The sequence below is a fragment of the Canis lupus genome, chromosome 22 (assembly GCF_011100685.1).
Source record: "Canis lupus familiaris isolate Mischka breed German Shepherd chromosome 22, alternate assembly UU_Cfam_GSD_1.0, whole genome shotgun sequence".
Classification (NCBI taxonomy): Eukaryota; Metazoa; Chordata; class Mammalia; order Carnivora; family Canidae; genus Canis; species Canis lupus.
The window spans coordinates 60853360-60873776 of record NC_049243.1 but is presented as its reverse complement, the minus strand read 5'-3'; the positions used below and the strand labels follow the sequence as shown (position 1 = coordinate 60873776).

At 57.4% G+C, this 20417-nt stretch overlaps 1 protein-coding gene across 1 annotated transcript; it reads left to right on the top strand.

Annotated features, from left to right (window-relative positions):
* The first annotated feature begins 3229 nt into the window (after positions 1-3229).
* On the top strand, positions 3230-19676 carry GRTP1 (growth hormone regulated TBC protein 1). Its single transcript, XM_038570116.1, has 8 exons — positions 3230-3328; positions 3502-3653; positions 7078-7236; positions 9997-10121; positions 11623-11719; positions 16740-16912; positions 16991-17176; positions 19336-19676. Exons 1-8 carry the CDS (start codon positions 3291-3293, stop codon positions 19423-19425), a joined length of 1020 nt encoding a protein of 339 aa, XP_038426044.1. The 5' UTR covers positions 3230-3290; the 3' UTR covers positions 19426-19676.
* Positions 19677-20417: the final 741 nt, after the last annotated feature.

Genomic DNA, 20417 nt, shown 5'->3' with positions numbered 1-20417 from the left:
GGGGCAGGTCCAGCTGTGGCCTGTGGCCTCGGGACAATGAGGGCGAGGCCCCACCTACAGGGGCAGGAAGGGCGTTTGCTGTTTGATGGAAGCACCCTGAGGGCAGGCGGGCGCTCAGATTCAGAGACTGGGCATCTTGTGGGGAACCCACCCGGTTCCTTATCCGAGGCTCACAGGTGTTCCTCCTGGGTCTGTGGGGAGGGCAGGGGGCTGACGAGCAGGCAGCGTAGGCTTTGTGCACGTTGACCCCTGAGCCCCAGTGGGCCTGGACCAGGAGGCAGGCCCATGGCAGGCTGGTGGGGAGCCAGTTCCCACCAGCCTTGAGGGGAGGGACACCGGCCAGTGAGGGTGCCCGGGAACTCAGAGACCCCGGGCATGTGGAGGTGACAGGTACTTGGAGGACACAGGTGTGCAGCTGCCTCCTGCCCCTAAGTGGGGGACTCAAGCAGACCCTGGGCAGGTGGCCAGCAGCCCTAACCGCCAGGCCCTCTGGCTGCTGACTGTCCTCACCACCTGGGGCCCCTCCACCTCTCTCCTCTCCCCCACTTCCTGGGGTGGCCACACACACATAGCTTGCCCCTACACAGAACGCTTGCTGTCCACTTTCATCTGGTCCCCAAATACCTTTGGTCAGGGCACTGCCGTCAGGCTCACATCAAGTGTACACATCCCAGTGTCTGGGTATCCAGCTGGGGCATCAGAGCCAAGGCCCATGACAAGGCAGTCGTGAGGAAGTGTGTGGCAGAGGGTGAGGCTGGACTCAGATGCCCATCAGGAGGGGGACACGGAGCGTCCCAGGGTTGCTGGGAGGGCTAGAAGCTGCAGAGCCATGCCAACAGGGCCAGACGCCACGGATCTGGGGGCACAAGGTGTGAGTGCCAGAAAAGTGGAGGGCAGGTGTAGAAACGGTGCCAGAAAGTAGGAAATGAGGTTTGGCCCCAAAGAAGATTCCAGACAGGAGGGGATTCAGGGACTTCTTGGCTTTGACTGGTAGTCAGCTGCCGAGGGAAGGAAGCAGCAGAGACGGGAGGCGACGGGTTGGTTGGTGCGGGGCTGGGTGCTCCTCCTGTTCCCTACGATCCAGCAGGTGCTGTGAGGAAAAGTCACCTGACCTGTGGACCTGAGTCTCTGCCCAAGAGAGGACCGCTGTGAGAGTGTCCCAAGGAGGTCAGAGCACGGACAGAGGGGACACCGTCTTTCCAGAGCCAAATGCTGTGAACTCAGCTGAGCGTGGAGGGTTTCCCCAGAACCAGGAACACTGGCCGAACTGGCCTCTGGGGTTAGGTTCAGGGCAGCACTCCACCTCCTGCCGTTCTCCCCCGGCCAGAGAAGACCAACGGATGGACGGACGGACGGATGTCTCCTAACAGGGACAGGGTGCATTCCACAATTTGCTCTCCAGGTTGTGCTTAGTCCCAGATGGACCATCTCTGAAACACATCAGCATCCCCTCAGGTCACCCAACCCCAGGGAGACTTGCAGCAGGTGTGGCCATGTCTCCACCACGTCGGGAGGTGGCCCAGAGGTGGTTCTCATGAGGAAGCGCTTGCAGTGTCCCAGAAAGACATGTCCTCAGCCGAGGTCGTTCACTGGTGGACTGGGCTCCTGCGCACAGGTGTCTTTCTGATCCCGCCCATTTTTCCAAAAAGGACACTTGAGATGAGGAGGGCCGAAGGTACAAAAGTATCTTTTTTTTTTTCCTAAGATTTTACTTATTTGAGAAATAGAGGGTGATTTCACACGCACAAGCAGGGGCAGGGGCAGAGGGAGAAGCAGACTCTCCACTGAGCAGGGAGCCCGACAGGATGAGGGGCTCCATCCTAGGACCGTGGGATGATGACCTGAGCTGAAGACTGACTGAGCCACCCAGGCGCCCCACAGAAGAATCTTAATCCAAAGTTTAAGGTATCTTAAATCCTCTTCCTTTCTCATCACAGTTCTAAGCAAAGTACACAAAAATGTTGGCAAATTTTCTAATGGTCTCCACGATTTGACAAGCAGATTAAACACGGTTTTCACATCACAATATTGAACTCCCAGGACACAGTGATGCGAGTGACCAGGGCTGCCCTGGAGTGATGGGATGTGATGGGGAGCGGCCACGGCTGCTTGGGTGGCCACCTCCACGCTGAGTAAGCAGCCAGGTGAGTTGTGTGCCTCCAGCAGATTCCTCCGCAGCTGCGGGCAGCACCTATAGCCTCGAATGCTGCTCCCAAGAGTCTGACCACAAGTTGGGGAAGAGGCAGCCGAGAAGGGAGCCCTGACTCCTGCCTCTGCCTCCCGTGGGGAGCGGCGAACGCTCTGCGCTGTAACCACAGGCCACCCTGGAGGCAAGCCTCTGGGGTGGTACGGGGTACCCGCCTCTGCCCTCTGCCGGTCCTTCTGACCCTGTGACCCCTGGTGGGGCGGAGAGCCTCCCAGGCCGGCCACCGGCAGTTGGGGCAGGACTGGAATCCGGGCCCCTCCAGCCTGCTGTGTGTGAGGAGGGAGGAAGGAACAGGGCCTTTGGCCCTGTCCCTAGGTGGGTGAGGATCTCATCAACATGCTGCTCTCAGGTCAGAAGTGTAGACTGAAAAAGAGCAAGTAAAAAAGAGGGAAGACTCGGGATCCCCGGGTGGCGCAGCGGTTTGGCGCCTGCCTTGGGCCCAGGGCGCGATCCTGGAGACCCGGGATTGAGTCCCGCATCGGGCTCCCTGCATGGAGCCTGCTCCTCCCTCTGCCTGTGTCTCTGCCTCTCTCCCACTGTGTGACTATCATAAATAAAAATTAACAAAAAATAGAGAAGACTTGCTCTTTTTCTGCATGACGAATATAAAAATACTGGCCATAGGTCAGAACTCTGAGCTTCGCAGCCTCCGGATGGCAAGCTGTGAGGTATGGCAGGTAAATCCAAGCTGGATTATCTCCAGCCTCTGCTCCAAGCTCAGGCCTGAAGGAAGTGAGGGGGGCTCCTGGGCTCCCCCAGCCAGCGAGCCAGCCGCGGTGACGCCCCCCGCCCCCGGGTGCCCCCCCCGCCCCGCACACCCTCTCCGCCCCCGGAGGCCCCTGGCCCCGCCCCAGCCTCACCCTCCGGCCTCCAGGGCCAGCCCCTCCCGCGCTCCGGGCCGCAGGAGCAGGTGCAGCCCCGCCCCGCCCGCCCCCTGCTCGCCCCTGGGCCCCGCCCCGCCCCGCCCCGCCTCCCGCGCCTGCGGACGGACGGAAGGACGAGCTCCAGTCCCCGGAGGTGGCCCGGTCCTCGGCGTCGCCCCGCGCCCCGCCCCGCGCCCCCGGGCGCCCCCCGCCCTCCTGCCATGGAGCCCGAGGGGCGCGCCCGGGACCGGGTCCCCAGGTGGGCGCGGGGCGGGGCGCGGGGCGGGGCGCGGGGCGCGGGGGAGGGCGCCGGGCCGGGGTGCCCCACGCGCGCTCCTGGCCTCGACCCCGCGGGGACCTGGGCAGCCCGGCCCCGCGGGGCGCAGATGCGCGCGAAACTTTCCGCGGGGCTTACAGGTCACTTTGCCGTAGGATCGATCCTTACGGGTTCGAAAGGCCTGAAGACTTCGATTATGCAGCCTATGAAGAGTTTCTTTCCACCTATCTGGTGATCCTCACCAGACGCGCCATAAAGTGGTCAAAGCTTCTCAAGGGCAGCAGTGGTGTCCAGAGGAGTGGGACAGGTGAGTGGGAGCCTGGTCCCCCACGGGCAGGGGATGCCTGAGCCCTTACCTGCGGGTGCAGGGGAGAGGGCGGGGTGCCCTGAGTCCTTACCTTGGGGCGCAGAGTCTTAGCTCACTGGAACTTGCTCTTTGAAGACACAAGAGACCCTTCTCTCCCTCTGAGATGGGGACTTTGGCAGGTATCCACGGGGCCCTTGGCCTTCCTTCCAAGTGGGACCGATGTAGGGGGTAGCTGGCAGGAGAGTGACCAGGGCTCCCCGCTGCTCCACACACACAGGGAAGCACGCCCACCCTGCTCCCCCTCCTTCAGGTTTTGGGGTGATGCTGCCTCCAGGACGCCTTCCCAAGGCCCCATCTGGGATGGCAGGCCCTTCATCTTATATCCCACACCCACCCAATTGGCCTCTGGCCATACAGCAGGTGTGTGGCTGGTTTAGAGTATTCCGGCTGGAATCAGACATCCCTCCCTGCCAGCAGGGGTTGGTCTCTATAATTGCTTCCATATTTGTTAAATGAATGAGGTGTTTGCCTGCCAGGCTCCCCAGGCTGCAGATAAACAGACCAGTGGAACCTGCTGGTAGGTGGGGAGGGCGTTGGTCACCATGCACTTCCCCTTCCAGGAGTTAAGATATGGGGCGTTCTGAAATAGGACCTGAGTGACAATGAAGGGTGAGGGCAGAGGTCAGCTACAGGGACAGAACTGTGTGACTGGCATCAGGGATGTAGTGAGGGTGCGCTGGACTTGGAACCAGGGCTCCATCACATGACCAGGCGGACAGAGGCCAACCATACATGGGTTTTTAAGCAAGGCAGTGACTAGGTGAATTTTTGCTTTTAAAGGGCCCAGTGAACAGGGCGCAGAGTGGCCCCACACATAGCGCAGTGGGACGAGAGGGTTGGTGGAGGCAGGCCGGTCTTGCAGGGGCGTGCTCACGGGGGAGGGAGGCTCCTGCTGGACACTGGGCCACACCGCCACGGGGCCTGTCCCTTGACAGCCCGTCCTCAACCCGTGGGCCCCTGGGCTGCTACTGATGGGGGCGGGTTCAGTAGTTGCTCTGGTCAGCTGGTGTCGCAGGGCTGCCGGGGTTGGCAGAGTGTCAGGCTGGGCCCGCACGGGGCCCCCAGGGATCGCTCACGTCCATCCCCGGGGAGTCCCTGTGTCAGCACGTCGGCTTCTATCTTCCTTTTCATTTATTCTTAAAAGTTGACTGGTCTTTTGTTCTAAAAAAAATACTTAAAAGTGCATAAAAGTAAACAAAGCTTATATACCTGGTAAGACACGCTTGTCGCGGGACAGGACGTGAGGGACTCTGAGTTCCTCTCCTGGCCCAGACCCTTGCGTCTGGCAGAGGCGATCACGAGACCCACATGAGTGGACACAACAGGGGTCTGCTTCCTCCTCTTCGCTCTTTTATCCGTGGCAGATGTCCACGAGCACCTTCCCCCTCGACTGGGACACCATGTGGGCAGACCCTCCTGGCCCGGGCCAGCCGTCCTACACCTGTTCCATCTACACCAGTGCCCAGGGCAGGAGCTGCTGGCCCATCTCCTGGTGGCTTAGAGGGTCAGCACCATCTAAGTTAGAACTAAGCTGCAGAAATATACCTTCAAAGGCAAATACCAGTAAGTGCAGGGATCTGCTTCGCTGATCAGGACAGGTGGCTCCAGGTTAATTGTCTGGGGTCCACTGTGTTTCCAGAGGTGGGTGGGTTCCCTGAGCCCTGCTGGGAAGGTCAGTCTCTGGGGACAGGTAAGCTGTTTTCATTCTCTTAGGAGGGAACCTTGTGCCTTCAGATAACAAACAACAAAAGTAGCAGAAGCCTTCGTCCTTGGAAACAGTTGCAACAGCTCTGACTCCTTGGCCTGGGGTCCTGGTGGGGTCAGAGTCCTGCTTTCTTTTCTTTTTCTTTCTTTATATTAAAAAAAAAAGTTAATTTGCAGAGAAATTCACTCTTACCTGTTTACCCTTCTGTGGGTTTAGACAAACACACAGAGCCCATGTCGCTTCCAGCAAGAATGAAAACAGCGCATGGCCTTGAACGCCCCTCCTGCCACCCAGGCGCCGCCGGTCCTCTCCTTGCGTGGGGAGCTGGGGCCCCAGGAGGGCAGACGACCCCCTGCCTTCTGAGGCTGCTCCTTCAGGGCTTTCGGGTCCCACTTGGGCACAAAGTGCAGCGGGCCGGGCGAGGGCGGCCTGAACTCCTAGTGTCCTGGTCCACGTGAACGCACCAGCCAGACACTGCCTCTGCGCCCGCGTCGCCGCTTCCCTCGGGGCTCCTGGCTGGGACTCACTGGGGCTCGGTCCACAGTGCTCTCTTGACCAGCAACTTCCTCACTCCTGTGACATTTTTCTGTTAAATGCCACTGGTGCCTCAGATTTTTTTTCTTTTTATAGCGCATCATGGAACTTCACTCACTGCATGACTTTATTTTTTCTTAAAGTCATTTCTTTTTATTTTCTATATTTTTATAGTCCGTTTCTTTTGTTTGTTTCTTTTTTAAAAATAGTACTTCTAATACGAAAGGAGAACAACAAACCTTTGAATTTTCAAAGGAAAATAAACTCTTTGAGGGTTACATTAAGACTGTTAAAAGCTTAATGTAGCGCCTTGGGTTTCCTGCAATTCATTTGAATGTTAGTCTCACAAATCTTTCCATCGACCTGGGAAATTAGTGAGCATCCTGTGGTTTTTGGCTTCTTTTCCTATATGTTTCTATAGTCATTAAAGAGTTAATGCTTGCTTTTTCACATGTTTATCATCAGTAGAAATATTCCTCTCAAAGTAGTTCTTAACATACACAAATCAGGTGCAGAACCAGACGGTGACACCTGCCGCTGAAGCCCCCAGCACGCGGGCCACATGGACACCCAGTCCCCAAACCCACTGTTGCGTTCACTGCCGGGCCTCCGCCTGGGCTCTGCCTCACACTCATTCTTTGTGTGGCTGCACAGGGCCTTCCCGAGCCCCATCTGACCTGGTCCTGTGTCCCTTTCACCCCCAGGGCTGGACCGTGCGCCTGAGCTTCCGCTCATGCCCACAGCTGTCCCTCTGACCCTCACGGCTCAGCTCCCAGCTCCCGGGCCAGCAAGGGCCTCTTCCTGCCTCCTGTCCCTCCGGCTTTCCTGGTGTCCGTGTGTGCCCGGGTGGTCACCAGCTCTGCCTCGGGGTGCAGGGACCGATTCTGGCCTGTGGCGTCCAGCACAGCCCGCGCCGGGATGGGAATGGGGGAGGCCCTGGGGCCACTGGCTGTCACCTCCCTGCCGGTGACAAATGTGGGACGGTGACAGACCCCGTAACCAGCATGTGTCCGGTCTTGCCTCTTTGATGGGGGGAGAAGTGAGCCGAAAGCATGAACACCTGTGCCCTGCATGGTTTCTGCGCCCCGAGACGCCCTCTGGAGCAGCCCCTTCTGTCTGTTTCAGTGAAGCGCTACATCCGGAAAGGTGTCCCCCTGGAGCACCGGGCCCGCGTCTGGATGGGCGTGAGCGGAGCCCAGGCCCAGATGGACCAGAACCCTGGCTATTATCATCGACTCCTCCAGGGAGAGCGAAGTGACAGGCTGGAGGAGGCCATCAGGACAGGTGAGCCACCAGGCCGGTTGGGTAGCGGGCTACTGCCCAGAGTCCTAGCGCAGAAGAGGAAACATGTTCAGGAGCCACCTGCTGCTTTTGAGATTTGATTTTTCTTAAAGGGAAATCAACAGTTAAGCATTCATGAGGGGTGCACAGGGGCTTTGACTGCTTCAGCAAACACCAGAGCGCCCAGCAAGCTGGCAGGGACGGCAGGGACGGGTTAGGGATGCGGAGGGTAATCTCCCAGAGGGATTTGTGCTGACGGCAGCACCTTTGGATTTACGAACATGGTGACACGTGTGTCCTGACTGCACAGCCGGGCTGCCCATCTCGGTGTCAGACTCCTGTTGTCTGGGGTGCTGACAGGTCCCCAGATTTTCTCACCAGCTCCTATATGTCCAAAGTGCCCCAAATATTTAACCTAAACTGAATAATTAGATTTTGAGGCAGAGTAAAAAAAAAAAAAAAAGTTAATTTGCAGAGAAATTCACTCTTACCTGTTTACCCTTCTGTGGGTTTAGACAAGCACACAGAGCCCATGTCGCTTCCAGCAAGAATGAAAACAGCGCATGGCCTTGAATGCCCCTCCTGCTCCTGCCACCCAGGCGCCGCCGGTCCTCTCCTTGCATGGGGAGCTGGGGTCCCAGGAGGGCAGACGACCCCCCGCCTTCTGAGGCTGCTTCAGAGCTGCATCCCCGATCTCGGGTCTGCGGGATGTGGTTTGGTTATTGCTGAGGAACATCCCAGTGTCCAGCGACCATGAGGCAGAGTATCTGCTTTTCTGATTTTTTGAGAAATACAAACTTAAACACAAAATAATTTTTGTTTTTTTTTAATTTAAAAAAGATTTTATGTATTTATTTGACACAGAGAATATGCACACAAGCTTGGGGAGGGGCAGACGGAGAAGCAGACTCCCTGGGAGTCTGCAGGGAGCCCAACCCAGCAATGTATCCCAGGACCCTGAGCCGAAGGCAGATGTTTCACCCACTGAGCCCTTCAGGCATCCCCACAAAATAATAAAACTGAATGTTACTATTGGTTTAAAAAGTTAATTGAAAGGCTCTGTTGTGGGCAGCCCGGGTGGCTCAGCGGTTTAGCGCCGCCTTCAGCCCAGAGCGTGATCCTGGAGTCACAGGATCGAGTCCCACGTTGGGCTCCCTGCATGGAGCCTGCTTCTCTCTGTCTCTCTGTCTCTCTCTCTCTGTCTCTCATGAATAAATTAAAAAAAAAAGAAAAGAAAAAAAGAAAGGCTCTATTGTGTGCTGACATTTTTGGATAAAATTTTTTTTATTGTGGTAAAATATACATAACAATTTTCCATTCCATCTTCCCAAACTGAAACTGTGCCCATTAACCGCCAGCGACTTCCCGCCCCTGGCCTGGCCTCCTCCCTTCTGCCCCATGTCAGTGACATCACAGAGAATGTGCCCTCTTGTGGGTTCTGGGGGTCTGGCCAGGCTGTAGCATGTCAGAGTCTCATTCCTTTTTGGGGCTGAGCCCCGTTGGGTTGTGTGGACAGACCCCGACAGCTCCTCTGTTCTGCCATTCTCAGGAACTACAGTCACCTCCTGCTTTTGTGAGTTTGCTGTTTGGAACTGTGTACCCATGTTTCTCTGAGACCCTGTTCCAGCTGTTCTGGGTACGAGCCCAGAATTGGGACCGCTGATCATGGGGTTGCTCTGGGTCTGCTTTGCTGCGGGGTCTGGAGAAATCACTGCAGGGACAGAGGGGCAAAGCTTCTCTTAGTAAAGGACGTTACATACGAATGAGCACAGCTGGTCACTCCAGAGTCTGAACTAGTAAAAACCACTAATATTCTCCTGGTGGATTCTAGCTTTGGAATGTTTAGAACTCCAGGGGAAAAAAGCCTTTTTGTATACAAACATATAAAGAAAACTAATGTGCTCTGAGGCAGTAAAGCTTACTGTCCAGGTCACGTCTGCTCTTTCATCAGCAGGGGTTCAGCTTGGGTGTGGTAGGTAGGAACAGAAGCACCCCCATCAGCAGGGGTAACAGCACGAGCAGAGGCTGGCCCACAGGCACCTCACCCGATGGCCGTGCGGGGAGCTGGGGGGTGCCACGGGTCCATCCACCCTGGTAATCACACCTGGCGCAGCAGCAAACACCCCCTAATGTCATCCAAGTGGGGTCAGTGGGTTTAGAAGGAAGATACAAACCCTCTTCTTTCCTTCTGCCCGTCTGCAGGGCTGACGGGTAAGAGTGGGCGTCGCGTCTGCGCGGTGCTGGTGCAGAAGGCAGGCTGGGGCCAAGGCATCTGAGAGAGGCTGGCTGGTGACTTTATTAATCTCCCCGTTGTTAGTCACGTCAGATTTCTGGAAGGGATTCTCACTGTGTCTTCTGTCTTCAGAATTGGGAAGTTTTCCCAGCGTTGTGCACGGAGCTCACCTGTCGTCTAGGGTCCTAGAGCTGAGCGTCCTCCTGGGCTTACGGGGGATCCTGGGGACGGCAGTGCAGTTGGGGTGCAGGACGGAAGACCATGCGGAGAGGTGGGGGCCAGGTGGTGGGAAAAGCCCCTTCAAAGAGCAGGTGCCATCGGGGCTGCTGGGGCTACTGGGCTGCAGGCTGTGGGGCAGGGGACCCAGTGAAGGCCTCGGTCGCCCTGACTGCAGTTGCTGTGGCCTTGCTGCCCAGGCAGGGTGGCCGGGGTCACCAGGTGGACTTTGGGGCCTCCTTCAGGGGTATACACTAGGGATATTGGGTACATCACGGGCCAGTCTGGATAATTCCATGTGAATCTTCCTGCAGATATGAATAGGACCTTCCCCGACAATGTAAAATTCCGGAAGAACGCAGATCCCTGTTTACAAAAGACGCTGTACAACATCCTGTTGGCCTACGGGCGCCACAATGAAGGTGTGGGCTATTGCCAGGTAAGCCCCTGGATATCAGCGCGTGGGAGTCCGGGTCAGGAAGGTGAGCATGCTCAGCACCCCGGCTGTTGCAGGGATGGTCTCCAGCTGCACACCGTGTTCCATTCCACTCCTGAGCTCCTGAGCCTAAGCCCTACATGCAGGGCACTGACTCTGGAGTGTTTCCCAAGTGGAGAAGCAGTAAGACATCAGACCTAGGGAGAGGTGAGGCTAGAGCACACAGGACGTCCCTTACGTGAGCGGGGCTGTATGTACTGCAGGGAGCGACCAGCACTCCCTGGCGTTGTGCACACGGGGTGCGGCGGGGGTTCCTTCCACGTTATTTCTGGAAGTCGGATCTTCCCTGCAATCGAGGGCAACCACAGGCCTCATCAGCTTGATGATCACATTTCCACCACATTTCCATCATCTTGTATGGATTTGCCACAGGAAGCAGCGCATCACGGGTGGATGAGTCCTTGCTTGATCCTCCCAGGGGGTCTGCACACCTGTGTGGGGCACGAGCGACTTCCCGAGTGGCCTCTGCTGCTGGAGGTGTGTGAACTGCCCATGTGCACACTCGCTGTGCATCAGCACCCGGAGGGCCTGTGGCCCACAGTGGGAGCGGCTTCCTGCTTCCCACACTCCTGCTTCTAGGGCTTTCCGGGGAGGCAGGGATTCGGCAAGAAGTTTGCATCCATCAGTCACGGGCTCCGGGAACTGGTTGGTCAGGCTGGGGTAGGGGCACGAGCCACAGCTGTAGAGATGAGAGGGGCAGGACCTTCGGCAAAGATGCGGACCAGAGAGTGAGAGTGCTGTCCCCCCGAGAACGCGCGGGCCCACTGTGTTTTCACGTTGCTCTGGCGCCTATAGGTGATGCCGCATCCTGGATGGGGACTGGCGTGCAGGGGCTGCGAAACTGCCTTCACACGGTCCAATGACCAGTTCCTGCAGTCTTTAAGAATAGCTTTTTAAAAAGCGATTTAATCGCCCAGACGGCCGTAAGCCTTGGCCCACGCCAGAGCTCGCGTGTGGACCCGCGCGCGGCCCGAGAGCGATGCGGGCCGTGTTCCGCACTGTGGCAGGTGGGCCCTCCGCGGCCGTCACGTGGCTCCCTGCATGGTGTCCGCGTGTCTGAGCCATCCTGCTGGCCGACAGAAGCCGGTGTCCCCCTATCAGGAGGGGAGGACACGTGTGATTTAGAAAGCACCGGAGGAGGACCGAGAAGGCGGGGGCGTGTGGCGCCTGGAGCCCAGGGCACTGTCCCCGTCACAGATGTGTCCGCACCGCACGCCGCAGGCCACGTTCTTCGTGATTTCTATGAAACCCGGTCGCGGGTCTGGTTTCCGAGACAAACCGTGGTAGAAACCCGGTGTCGGGTGTGTCCCGGCACGAGGCTGGGGACGGAGCCGTGGCGCTCCCCGGGCCGCGGGGCAGCGCAGGGACGTGAGGAGCAGGGGGCGCGGGGAGCCCCCCAGGGCCGCAGCCTGGAGGCGGCTGAAAACCCATCTTCTTGCTTCAGGGGATGAACTTCATCGCGGGCTACCTGCTCCTCGCAACCAAGAGTGAGGAAGAGTCCTTCTGGCTGCTGGACGCGCTCCTGGGAAGAATCCTGCCCGGTACGGCCCAGCGGGCAGGGGCGGCGTCTGTCGGGCCGGTCGGGTTGCTCGAGCTTGCGCGGCCTGTGTTGGGGCTCGGGGCGCCGCGGGGCTCCGCGCAGCCTTCCTTCGACTGGGAATCGTCCTTGGGGTGATTGTCCACCGCGACGGTTACTGTCGTCAGGGTGAGAATCGGTCCTCTCGCGTCCTACCTGTTTATTAGCAGATATTCACTCCCTTTGGTAATTCCAGGTTAGTCATCAGTTTGTCAGTTAATAAAAACCACCGGTTTTGGGGACGCACAGTGTAGACCAAGACGGCTTTGGGAGCAGACGCGGCCAGAGCCATCCTGGGTGGGGGAAGGCCTGTGCTCTCTCCTGCCGTGATGGTGGGATGCTCGGAGCCTCACGCCTGGCCCCGGGGGTGGACGGTGAGTGCCCCACCAGGCTAGAGCCCCCGTGCGCTCCTGGGGAGCTGGCCCGGCAGCCCCGTGGGCATGTGCAGTGTGGGGTCTGCCCTGCAGCACACACCCCTGTCGGCGTCGAAGAGCGGGGCCCCACAGGCCCAACTATCAAATCCATTTTACAGATGAGGACACCTGAGGCCTCGGACCCCATGGCTGTCAGACCTTGGCACGTGCCTTGGGGAAGCATGAACTAGAGTGGCACCATGACAGGAAGGAAGCATCTAGACAGATGGGGCTTCCTCACACTCCCTTGCCACCATGCATAAGGGCACAAGCACACACACCAGCGGCCCGCCTGGGTGGGCTGCCTTCTAGGAAGGGGCGGTCCCGAGTGCGAGAGCCCTCAGTGTCCCCACTCTACCGTGGGGGCCTGAGCTGCTGGGGAGGGGATGGCAAGGAAGCAGGCAGGACGCTTGCTAGATGCAGCGGTGATGGCCGCATCCAGAGCCTGAATCATGAGGAGTTACTCTTCCTTGTCAGCTCGGTTCTGTCTATAGAATTTGCTGAGAACCTGTCTCGTGCCAGGGTCTCTCTGGGGGTCTGTGCACAGCCGTGCAGGGGACGCGAGGGGCTGCCCTGGCGCCATCCCACACACAGCATGTCACAGAACGAACAGGTGTTGGGAGGCCAGGCCGTAAGCACTGACTTAGACACCCACAGGGGCTCCAGACGGACCCTAGAACCTTGTTTTTTAGCCCATAAAATGTCATTTCCTATCATCAAAAGGTTCCATTTCACCAAACTGCGAAACAAACAGGTCTTGATTCAAAACCAAAATATCCAAACGACGCCGGGACAAAGGGGCTGGGAGGCACTGCTCGTCGGTCACACAAGCCAGGCGGCACCAGTGCGTGTCCTGCTTTTGCTTCTTTTTGTGTCACAGAGATGCACCCGTTCAGTCCTCAGGTGAGAAGCACGGAGGTGGCGTGGAGTGTAGACCAGAAACTCGGCCAGGGCCGCCCAATCCCTCCCTGGAGGAGCTGCCGCCGTACTGTCTGCACGTGCTGTGTGGGTTTCCTGAGTTCGTGTCCACACGCAGGGACACACAGACCTCACGGTGAGGACCAGCAACATAGAACGTCAGCAGTGAGGAAGAGGAGTGTAGACAAAATATGGTTCTTAGAAAAAGTGACGGAGCCGACAAGCCCTGGCAGGACTGATGGGAAAGCAGGCTGGTATATAGAAATGAAAAGGGTGCTGTGATCGGAAACCTGTACAGATTTTTAAGAAACAAGAGAATATGAATAAAACGAAGAGGCCACATGGAAACCTTGAGAGGAACACCGAGTAACAAAGCTGAATCGAGAGAAATAGACTGAGATGACCTGTGGACAGACGCACTGTCGCAGTGAACTTCGCAGGAACTGATCAGTTCTATGCACTTTATCACTCTTGTGGGAAATAGAAGAAATAGAAGCTCGTCAGCTTCTGGTATGGGGCTCCCACGTCGTCGCCATCATACAGGCTGACCTCGCAGGTGGATGCGCAGCCACGCTCGAGCGCCGGCAGCAGCGGGGATCTTGCCGGGCGAAGGTAGCGCTCTTCCCTCAGGGAGAGTTCTTGTGCGATGCGAGGAAGGCCTAGTTGTGAGATGCCTGAGGGCAGAGTGAAGCCATGCAGGCTGGAAAGAACCCTGGGGATGCATCCTGGTGCCGTGATTGTGGGGATGGCTGCTGTCAGGTCAGGGATGGGTCATGCGGCAACAACCCAGGAATCAGTCTCTGGATCCGTAGATCCTGGGAGCTGGTCTGGAAGATAGGTCATCTCCAGCCACCTCTGTGACAACTGTCCGCAAGGAAGGCAACAAAGTTAGACTCTTATTTCTATGCCAGATGAATTCAAGGTGAAAAAGCAAAACCTTTGACACCGAGAAAGTAAGATGTAGAAAGGTTTCACGACTACAGAGTACGGGGGAAGTTCTTGAATGAAATGCACTAAGTAGAAAAGGCGTGGCTGATAATTTTAATTATGTTAAAATGAAAAACTGAGTTTGACACAAGACATCGTGTGCAAAGTCAAAAGAGAAGCTGCAGTTTTGGGGAACGTGTCTGTGACCACGTGGTTAACACATAAAGGAGCCCTAAAGCTCTAAGCAGCAGCTCCACAGAGAGTCCCTCAGTGTGCAAAGTAGGAGGGCTGCGTGGCCGGCAGAGTCAGAAAGACGTGGCCAAGATCTCCGGCAAGCAAGGAGGAGCGGGCTCCCGCCCGTGAAGGACTGCCCAGCCTCGGTGTGCCACCCGCGGCCACTGCTCTGGGCCAGCAACTCCCCAGTTTCAGTGCAGTGGACGTGGGTTAGAAGGATCGTCGGCACACAGTGTCCGGACGCGCTCCACTTGGCTGCACACACAGACCTGGCAGCTTGTGCCAACCTCCCATGACACCAGGCGGCCTCTTGTGGGTCGTCACCACTGAACCCGAGGCATCCAGTGGAAGGAGGAGGGGTCAGGGAAAGGAGGAGGGGCTGACCTCAGGAACGCATGGGAGCACTGTCTGTCATCTGTCTGTCGTGGGATAGCACAGCGAGTAATGAGCCAATCAATGCCAATGAGTAAATGTATTGGCATCCTGAAGAGCTGGTGTGACCTGTTCCCCTCCAGACACAGGGAAACAGGTTGTTAGCCACTCAGCTGAAGCTAGAAAGTGGTCCAGGCCAAGGTGGAGGCTCAGGGGTCTTGGGGGGCAGAGGGGACGGCGTGAGCAGCTCGTGAGCACGAGCTGCCCACGTGTCTCCCGAGGCCCCTGGATGCACGTGCCCTGGAGGGTTGCCCGTGCCTGTGGGCCGTGCCTTTGCTTTCTCGTGGGGCCGCAGAGCATCAGTTTTGGAATTAGACTACACAGGGGTGAATCCCAGCACCCCACTCACTCACAGGCAGGGGACACGCGGCCCGTTCTCAGTCTGCCCCCCAGCCCGGCCCGGCCCTCCCGTGTTTGCAAAAGCGTGCGGTCCCCAGGGGAGCCTGACTTGGGGCCCAGGTCGGGGCTACATTCCCCATTCTCTGCTCAGCCTGGCGCTGGCCCTGACGTGTGCTCTTCTGCTCAGGTGGGCCAGGGACACGGGGTCTGTCTGCCTTGGCTTCAGGGCAGGATGCAGGGAGGAGAGAGGCTGGCCTGGGCCTGCTGTAGTCTGCGTGTGAGTTCAGCGGGTCTATTTTTGGAAGCCACTGTAAGCCTCTCTGGGGCCAGGAATAAGGCCACTCTCCTGGGAGTTCAGCAAACCCTCTTACCTGTCCAGGGCTTAACCCTGGCTTCCCCGGGGACGTCACTCGGAGAACTGAGTTGCATACAGGACACTCCGAGGAACAGAGACTACTCTTGTCTCCCCAGGGGCGCCAGGCTGTCTCTCAGTTTGAGAGGAGGAGACAGATGCAGAATGAGGACAAGAGCAGGACAATCTGGATTGGCTACTCCCAAATCATTTCCAGGGTCCTCTGGCATTCAGTGTGGCTTCCCATGTGCCGCCTCTGAAAGTCAGTAACGTGACCGTGGCATCGTGTCAGCATTCATGAGGATCCTGTTTTCACTGGGTCGGTTAGCCTCTTGTCCCTTTGCCCTGGAGACTGCCAGAGTGTGTGTGAGCGGCAGACCAGACTGTCGGGCCTGGTGTCAGATTTTCCTGTGTTATTACGTGCAGACACTAAACATTAAAATGTATTACAGTGTGTTGCATTAATGTCATAAAAAGTTCTTTGTCGAGACAGATGTGTATCCGGGGGGCATGCCATCGGGAGCACTGTGTGTATGAGCTGCCAGCTGGCACCCAGGCCCTGAATGGCAGACGTCGTCTTAGTGGGGTGTGCTGTGCTCGTGCAGCCAGGGACCCCATGCCACTGACTGGACAGCACCTGGTTCTCCTTGGGGACAAATGGGAAGACTTTAGACCTCGTACTGCCTAAATCCCATTGTCAGGGTGGGTATGTTTGGCTCCTTGTAGAATTCTGAGGGACATAATGTCCTGGGCCCTCAGGTGTGGAGGCCACACGCAGGCTTGACTCCGAGAGCCTGTGCATCTCCAGGGCTCCATGTGGGGACGTGTGGTGCTTAGAGCCCCATGCTCCGTGGGGCCGCCTGGGCCCACCACTTCCCTGGCTCCCAGGAGGGGCACTCAGCACTGTCCCAAAGGCTCAGAGGGTGCCGTGCCTGCCCCTCTGCTGGGTGGCCCTCAGAGACAGCATCGTGTGTTGGCTCTGGGGACCGCGTGCGAGTGGCCTTCTGTGCGTCCCGCTTCTCTCGTTCACTCGAGGCTCACCATGTGGTAGCAGGTGTCAGGATCTCCTCCTGAAGCCAAGTGGAGTTCCAGGGTGTGTATCATGCACGTTTTTATCTGTGAACCGGAGGCGGACCCGGGCTTGCATCCACTTTTCGGTGGCCGTGGGTACTGCTGCTGTGAACATGGTGTGCAAATGCCCCAGGGTCTCATTGCCCTCCGCAGCGGCACACTTTGGGAGCCACTCCCAGGGCTCCTGGTGTCTTGCTTATTAGGAGGCTCCCTGGAATCTTCTCTCCTGGAAAGGGCCCTCCTGGCCAGAACGGGGCCAGGGATGCAGTGCCTGCTCTCTGCTCTCATCCATGTGGTAGATTACTATGGTCCCGCCATGCTGGGCCTGAAGACAGACCAGGAGGTCCTGGGGGAGCTGGTGAAGACCAAGCTGCCGGCGGTGGCGGCCCTGATGGACGGGCACGGTGTCCTGTGGACCCTGGTGGTATCCCGCTGGTTCATCTGCCTGTTTGTGGACATCCTGCCTGTGGAGGTGAGTGTGGTGGGTGCCTCTCCGGGGCCGGGGCCGCTGGGGCCGCCACCCTGTGATGCATCGAGTGTTTCTCTGCAGACGGTGTTCCGAATCTGGGACTGTTTGTTCAATGAAGGATCCAAGATTATCTTCCGGGTGGCCCTGACCCTAATTAAACAGCACCAGGGCTTTATTTTGGAAGCCACCAGTGTGGTGGACATCTGTGAGAGGTTCAAGGAGATCACCAGAGGGAGTCTTGTGACCGACTGCCACACTTTCATGCAGGTGAGCATCTGGGTGGGCTCTGTAGCACCGCCCCATAGCCCAGCCCAGAGCTAGCTTCTGCCTCTCCCTGGTCCACCCTGGGCCTCCGTCTTGATGGGCCCAACCTCCCTCCAAGCAGGCCTTCCAGACCCACCTCCTCCCGGAGCCTGACTGCTGCACCTGCTGCTGGGCCGCAAGCCCCATGGTGTGCTCCAGGGTGGCAGGGACCCCTGGTCCCTGGGGTCAGACCCACCTGACCCACCGTCCTGTTGGGAGCCCTTGCCCTGCTGCCAGCATCTCCTTGGACCCGGGGCAGGGAGGGGAGGTCTCCTGTGTCTGTTGTCCCACCCGGTAGGGCAGCTTCCTGCAGCTGGGTCCTGGATCCGGGGCAGGCTGTGTAGATGACTCAATCAGCTGAGTGAATGAAGCAGGAGTTGACAGTCCTTCTGAGGAGGCCGTGGAGGCTGAGAAAGGCATATTTTAGGTTTTCTCCTTTCCACCTGAAAGAGTCATCAATGCAGGGGAGGTGGCGGAAGGTGCCAGGAAGGCCAGGAGCCAGGTGGTTCTCCCTGCCTCCCAGGACGTAGGAAGCCCATAGCTCTGCGTGGAGACACTGGCCACTGTCAGGCAGCTCAAGGGCGGCCTTCTGTTGGCGGGACTGCCCTAGGATCCAGGACGCTGGCCAGTACTCGACTAGAGCTTTCTCCCACCAGGGGGAGTGGGGCAGCCCTTAGGGAGCAGCCTGGACAGAGTGAGAGCAGCCGTGGCCTGGGCCCTGGGGCCAGAGAGGAGGGGTCCTGCCTATGGTAGCCTTGAGGACAAAGGACCACTGGCTGTCGGGGACCCTAGCCAGCAGGGGATACAAGCGTTTTCTGAATGGTGGATGATGGGCAGGGTCATCTCAGCCGGTACACACCTGTGCCCTGCAGCTGAGCCATTTGGACACTGGTCAGGTGGACCTGGAGCCCATCACGCATGGCAGAAGGGCTCTTCTGTGCCTGGGGGCCCTTCGGTGCCAGTGTGAGGAGAGATGCAGGCAGCAGGGGAGATGCTGGCAGCAGTCTGGAGATGAGCCTGCCATTTAGGTCCAGGAGCCGGCACACCAGACCGGACAGGACAGGACAGGACCATAGCCGACCCTCAGCAGTGTCCCTGCTGCAAGCGCCTCCTGGCCTGAGGTCCCGCACAGAGGGTGATCAGGGGTTTTCTGTTTTAATGAGATGGGATTCCCCTTGTAACACATACAACAGCTCAGGGGTCTCCAGTACATTCCAACGTTGTGTGGCCACCACCCACTCCCCGCCCCCTGCCCGGGCTGTCTGCCGCTTAGCCTCCACCTGTGACCAGCCAGCAGAGGCTTGCACACAGCGGGTGCTCCTTAAGTGCTGGTATCCGTAGAGCGCCACAGGCAGCCAGGTGGCTGGTATCCTTGCCAGCTTGCCCACAGGGGAACCGCTGTGCTTGGTCACACAGGGCGGGCACGCCCCTTCGAGGGAGGGGAGTCGAACATGCATTTGTGTTAAAGCATGTCAGCACGGTACTTGGGTACTTGCAGCTCATAAATCAGAGCTCTCTGCAATCCCGCATGAGAACATCTAGAATGTTCTGGAGAATAGAAGCAGGGACCTCGCACAAGCTCAGTGCAGCAATCCCGGAAGAATGCAGCTCCACACCCGACGAGGATTTGCCTGCCGCCCTCCTCCTTCAGGAACGTGGCGAGTCAGGACAGAAACACTCCACCCTGACCTTAGTCGCTATGTAATATGTACCTATGGAAGAATTTCTGGAATTTATCTTTTATTTTTTTGAATTTCTCTAAAAAAAACTTTTTAATGCTAGCCTTACTTTTGGTTAGTTTGTAACCGTGAATTCCTCAGCAGTCACTGTGGAGATTATTAAATTATTAAGCATAAAAGATGTGATGGCAGGACCTTCCTTCCACTCCCCAAGGGCTCCGGCTGTGGCTTCAGAGCTGCCACAAGCCCTCAGGGTCAAAGGGTCAGAACAAATGCCCCACCCTGGGGAACAGTCTGGCAGGGCAGGGTAGGGCAGGGCGCAGCACAGCCTGAGGGGGTTGGTGAGAGCTCGCAGAAGCTTGCAGCTGCAGGCCCTTACCTGGTGCCCGTGGGGATGCAGCAGAGCTGATAACATGTTGGTTTTTTAAACTTTTTCTGTTCCAGAAAATCTTCTCAGAGCCTGGAAGCTTGTCCATGGCCACCATCACCAGGCTTCGTGAGAGCTGCAGGGCCAAGCTGCTGGCACAAGGCTGACCGGAGGACCCCTTGTCCACCACCTGCCCTCGGCGAGGCTTCATTTCTAGGGCTGACCAGTTCTGACTGCTTCCTTTTCTAGCGCTGTGAATACTTGGTGTTCTTATACTTGTGAATTTCTTAAAGGAATGATGTAGCTGTGGACACAGTAATGGGCTACAGAATCATAAATTTCTAAAAATGTATTTTTACTTGAGATGTTCAGTTATAAAATGAGATGTATTTATAATAAAGTATGTCAACACCTATGAGTTTGTGATCATCAGCTTGTCTGCAGACTGAAACTTAAAACTGCAAACTCTCATTAGTGTTATTAATGCCAATCAGGTATTCTTCTATTTTTTCCTGTGGCACAGAGTTTACCTTTACATGAGGTTTGTGCACACAGCACAGGACTTCTGGAGACAGGTAATTTTTAAAATGTTATTTGAAATGATCCTATTATACGAATAAAGCAGACAGAAGGGGATAAGCTTTAGGGAATGGCAAGTGGCTGCCTTGGGCCGGCGAGTGCTAACTGTACCTCCCGTCCCCCTGGGTCCCTGGAGGAACACCAGGCAAGACTCCTCCTCCCTGACCCCAACCTCACCTCTGGCTGCAAAGAAAGCCTTGCATGGAAGATGTGTGACCTGTCAGCTCCCCTTCCCACCCATCTGCCCTGGGGGTACCTCTCAGCACCCCTGCGGCTGTGGCTTCACCCCTAAAGGGAAGCACACTTGAGGCACTGGGTGACGGTGGCTGAACAGATGGCAAGGGCCTGCTTGTCCTCGGTCCAAGCCCAGCCGTGGCAGAGGTGCTGCACTACCCCTGTGTTACAGAGGATGCCGAACTAGGACCAAATGGGCATATGTAGACGCTCTTGTGGGAAGTGGCTACTCGGGTAGGCCACCAAGGTCTGGGAATCCCTGGGGCTGCCCATCATGGGGCAGTCCAGTGTGAGGCTGGCTGGCATGGTTGCCCAGCAAGGCCTGACACAACACTAACCTTGTAGC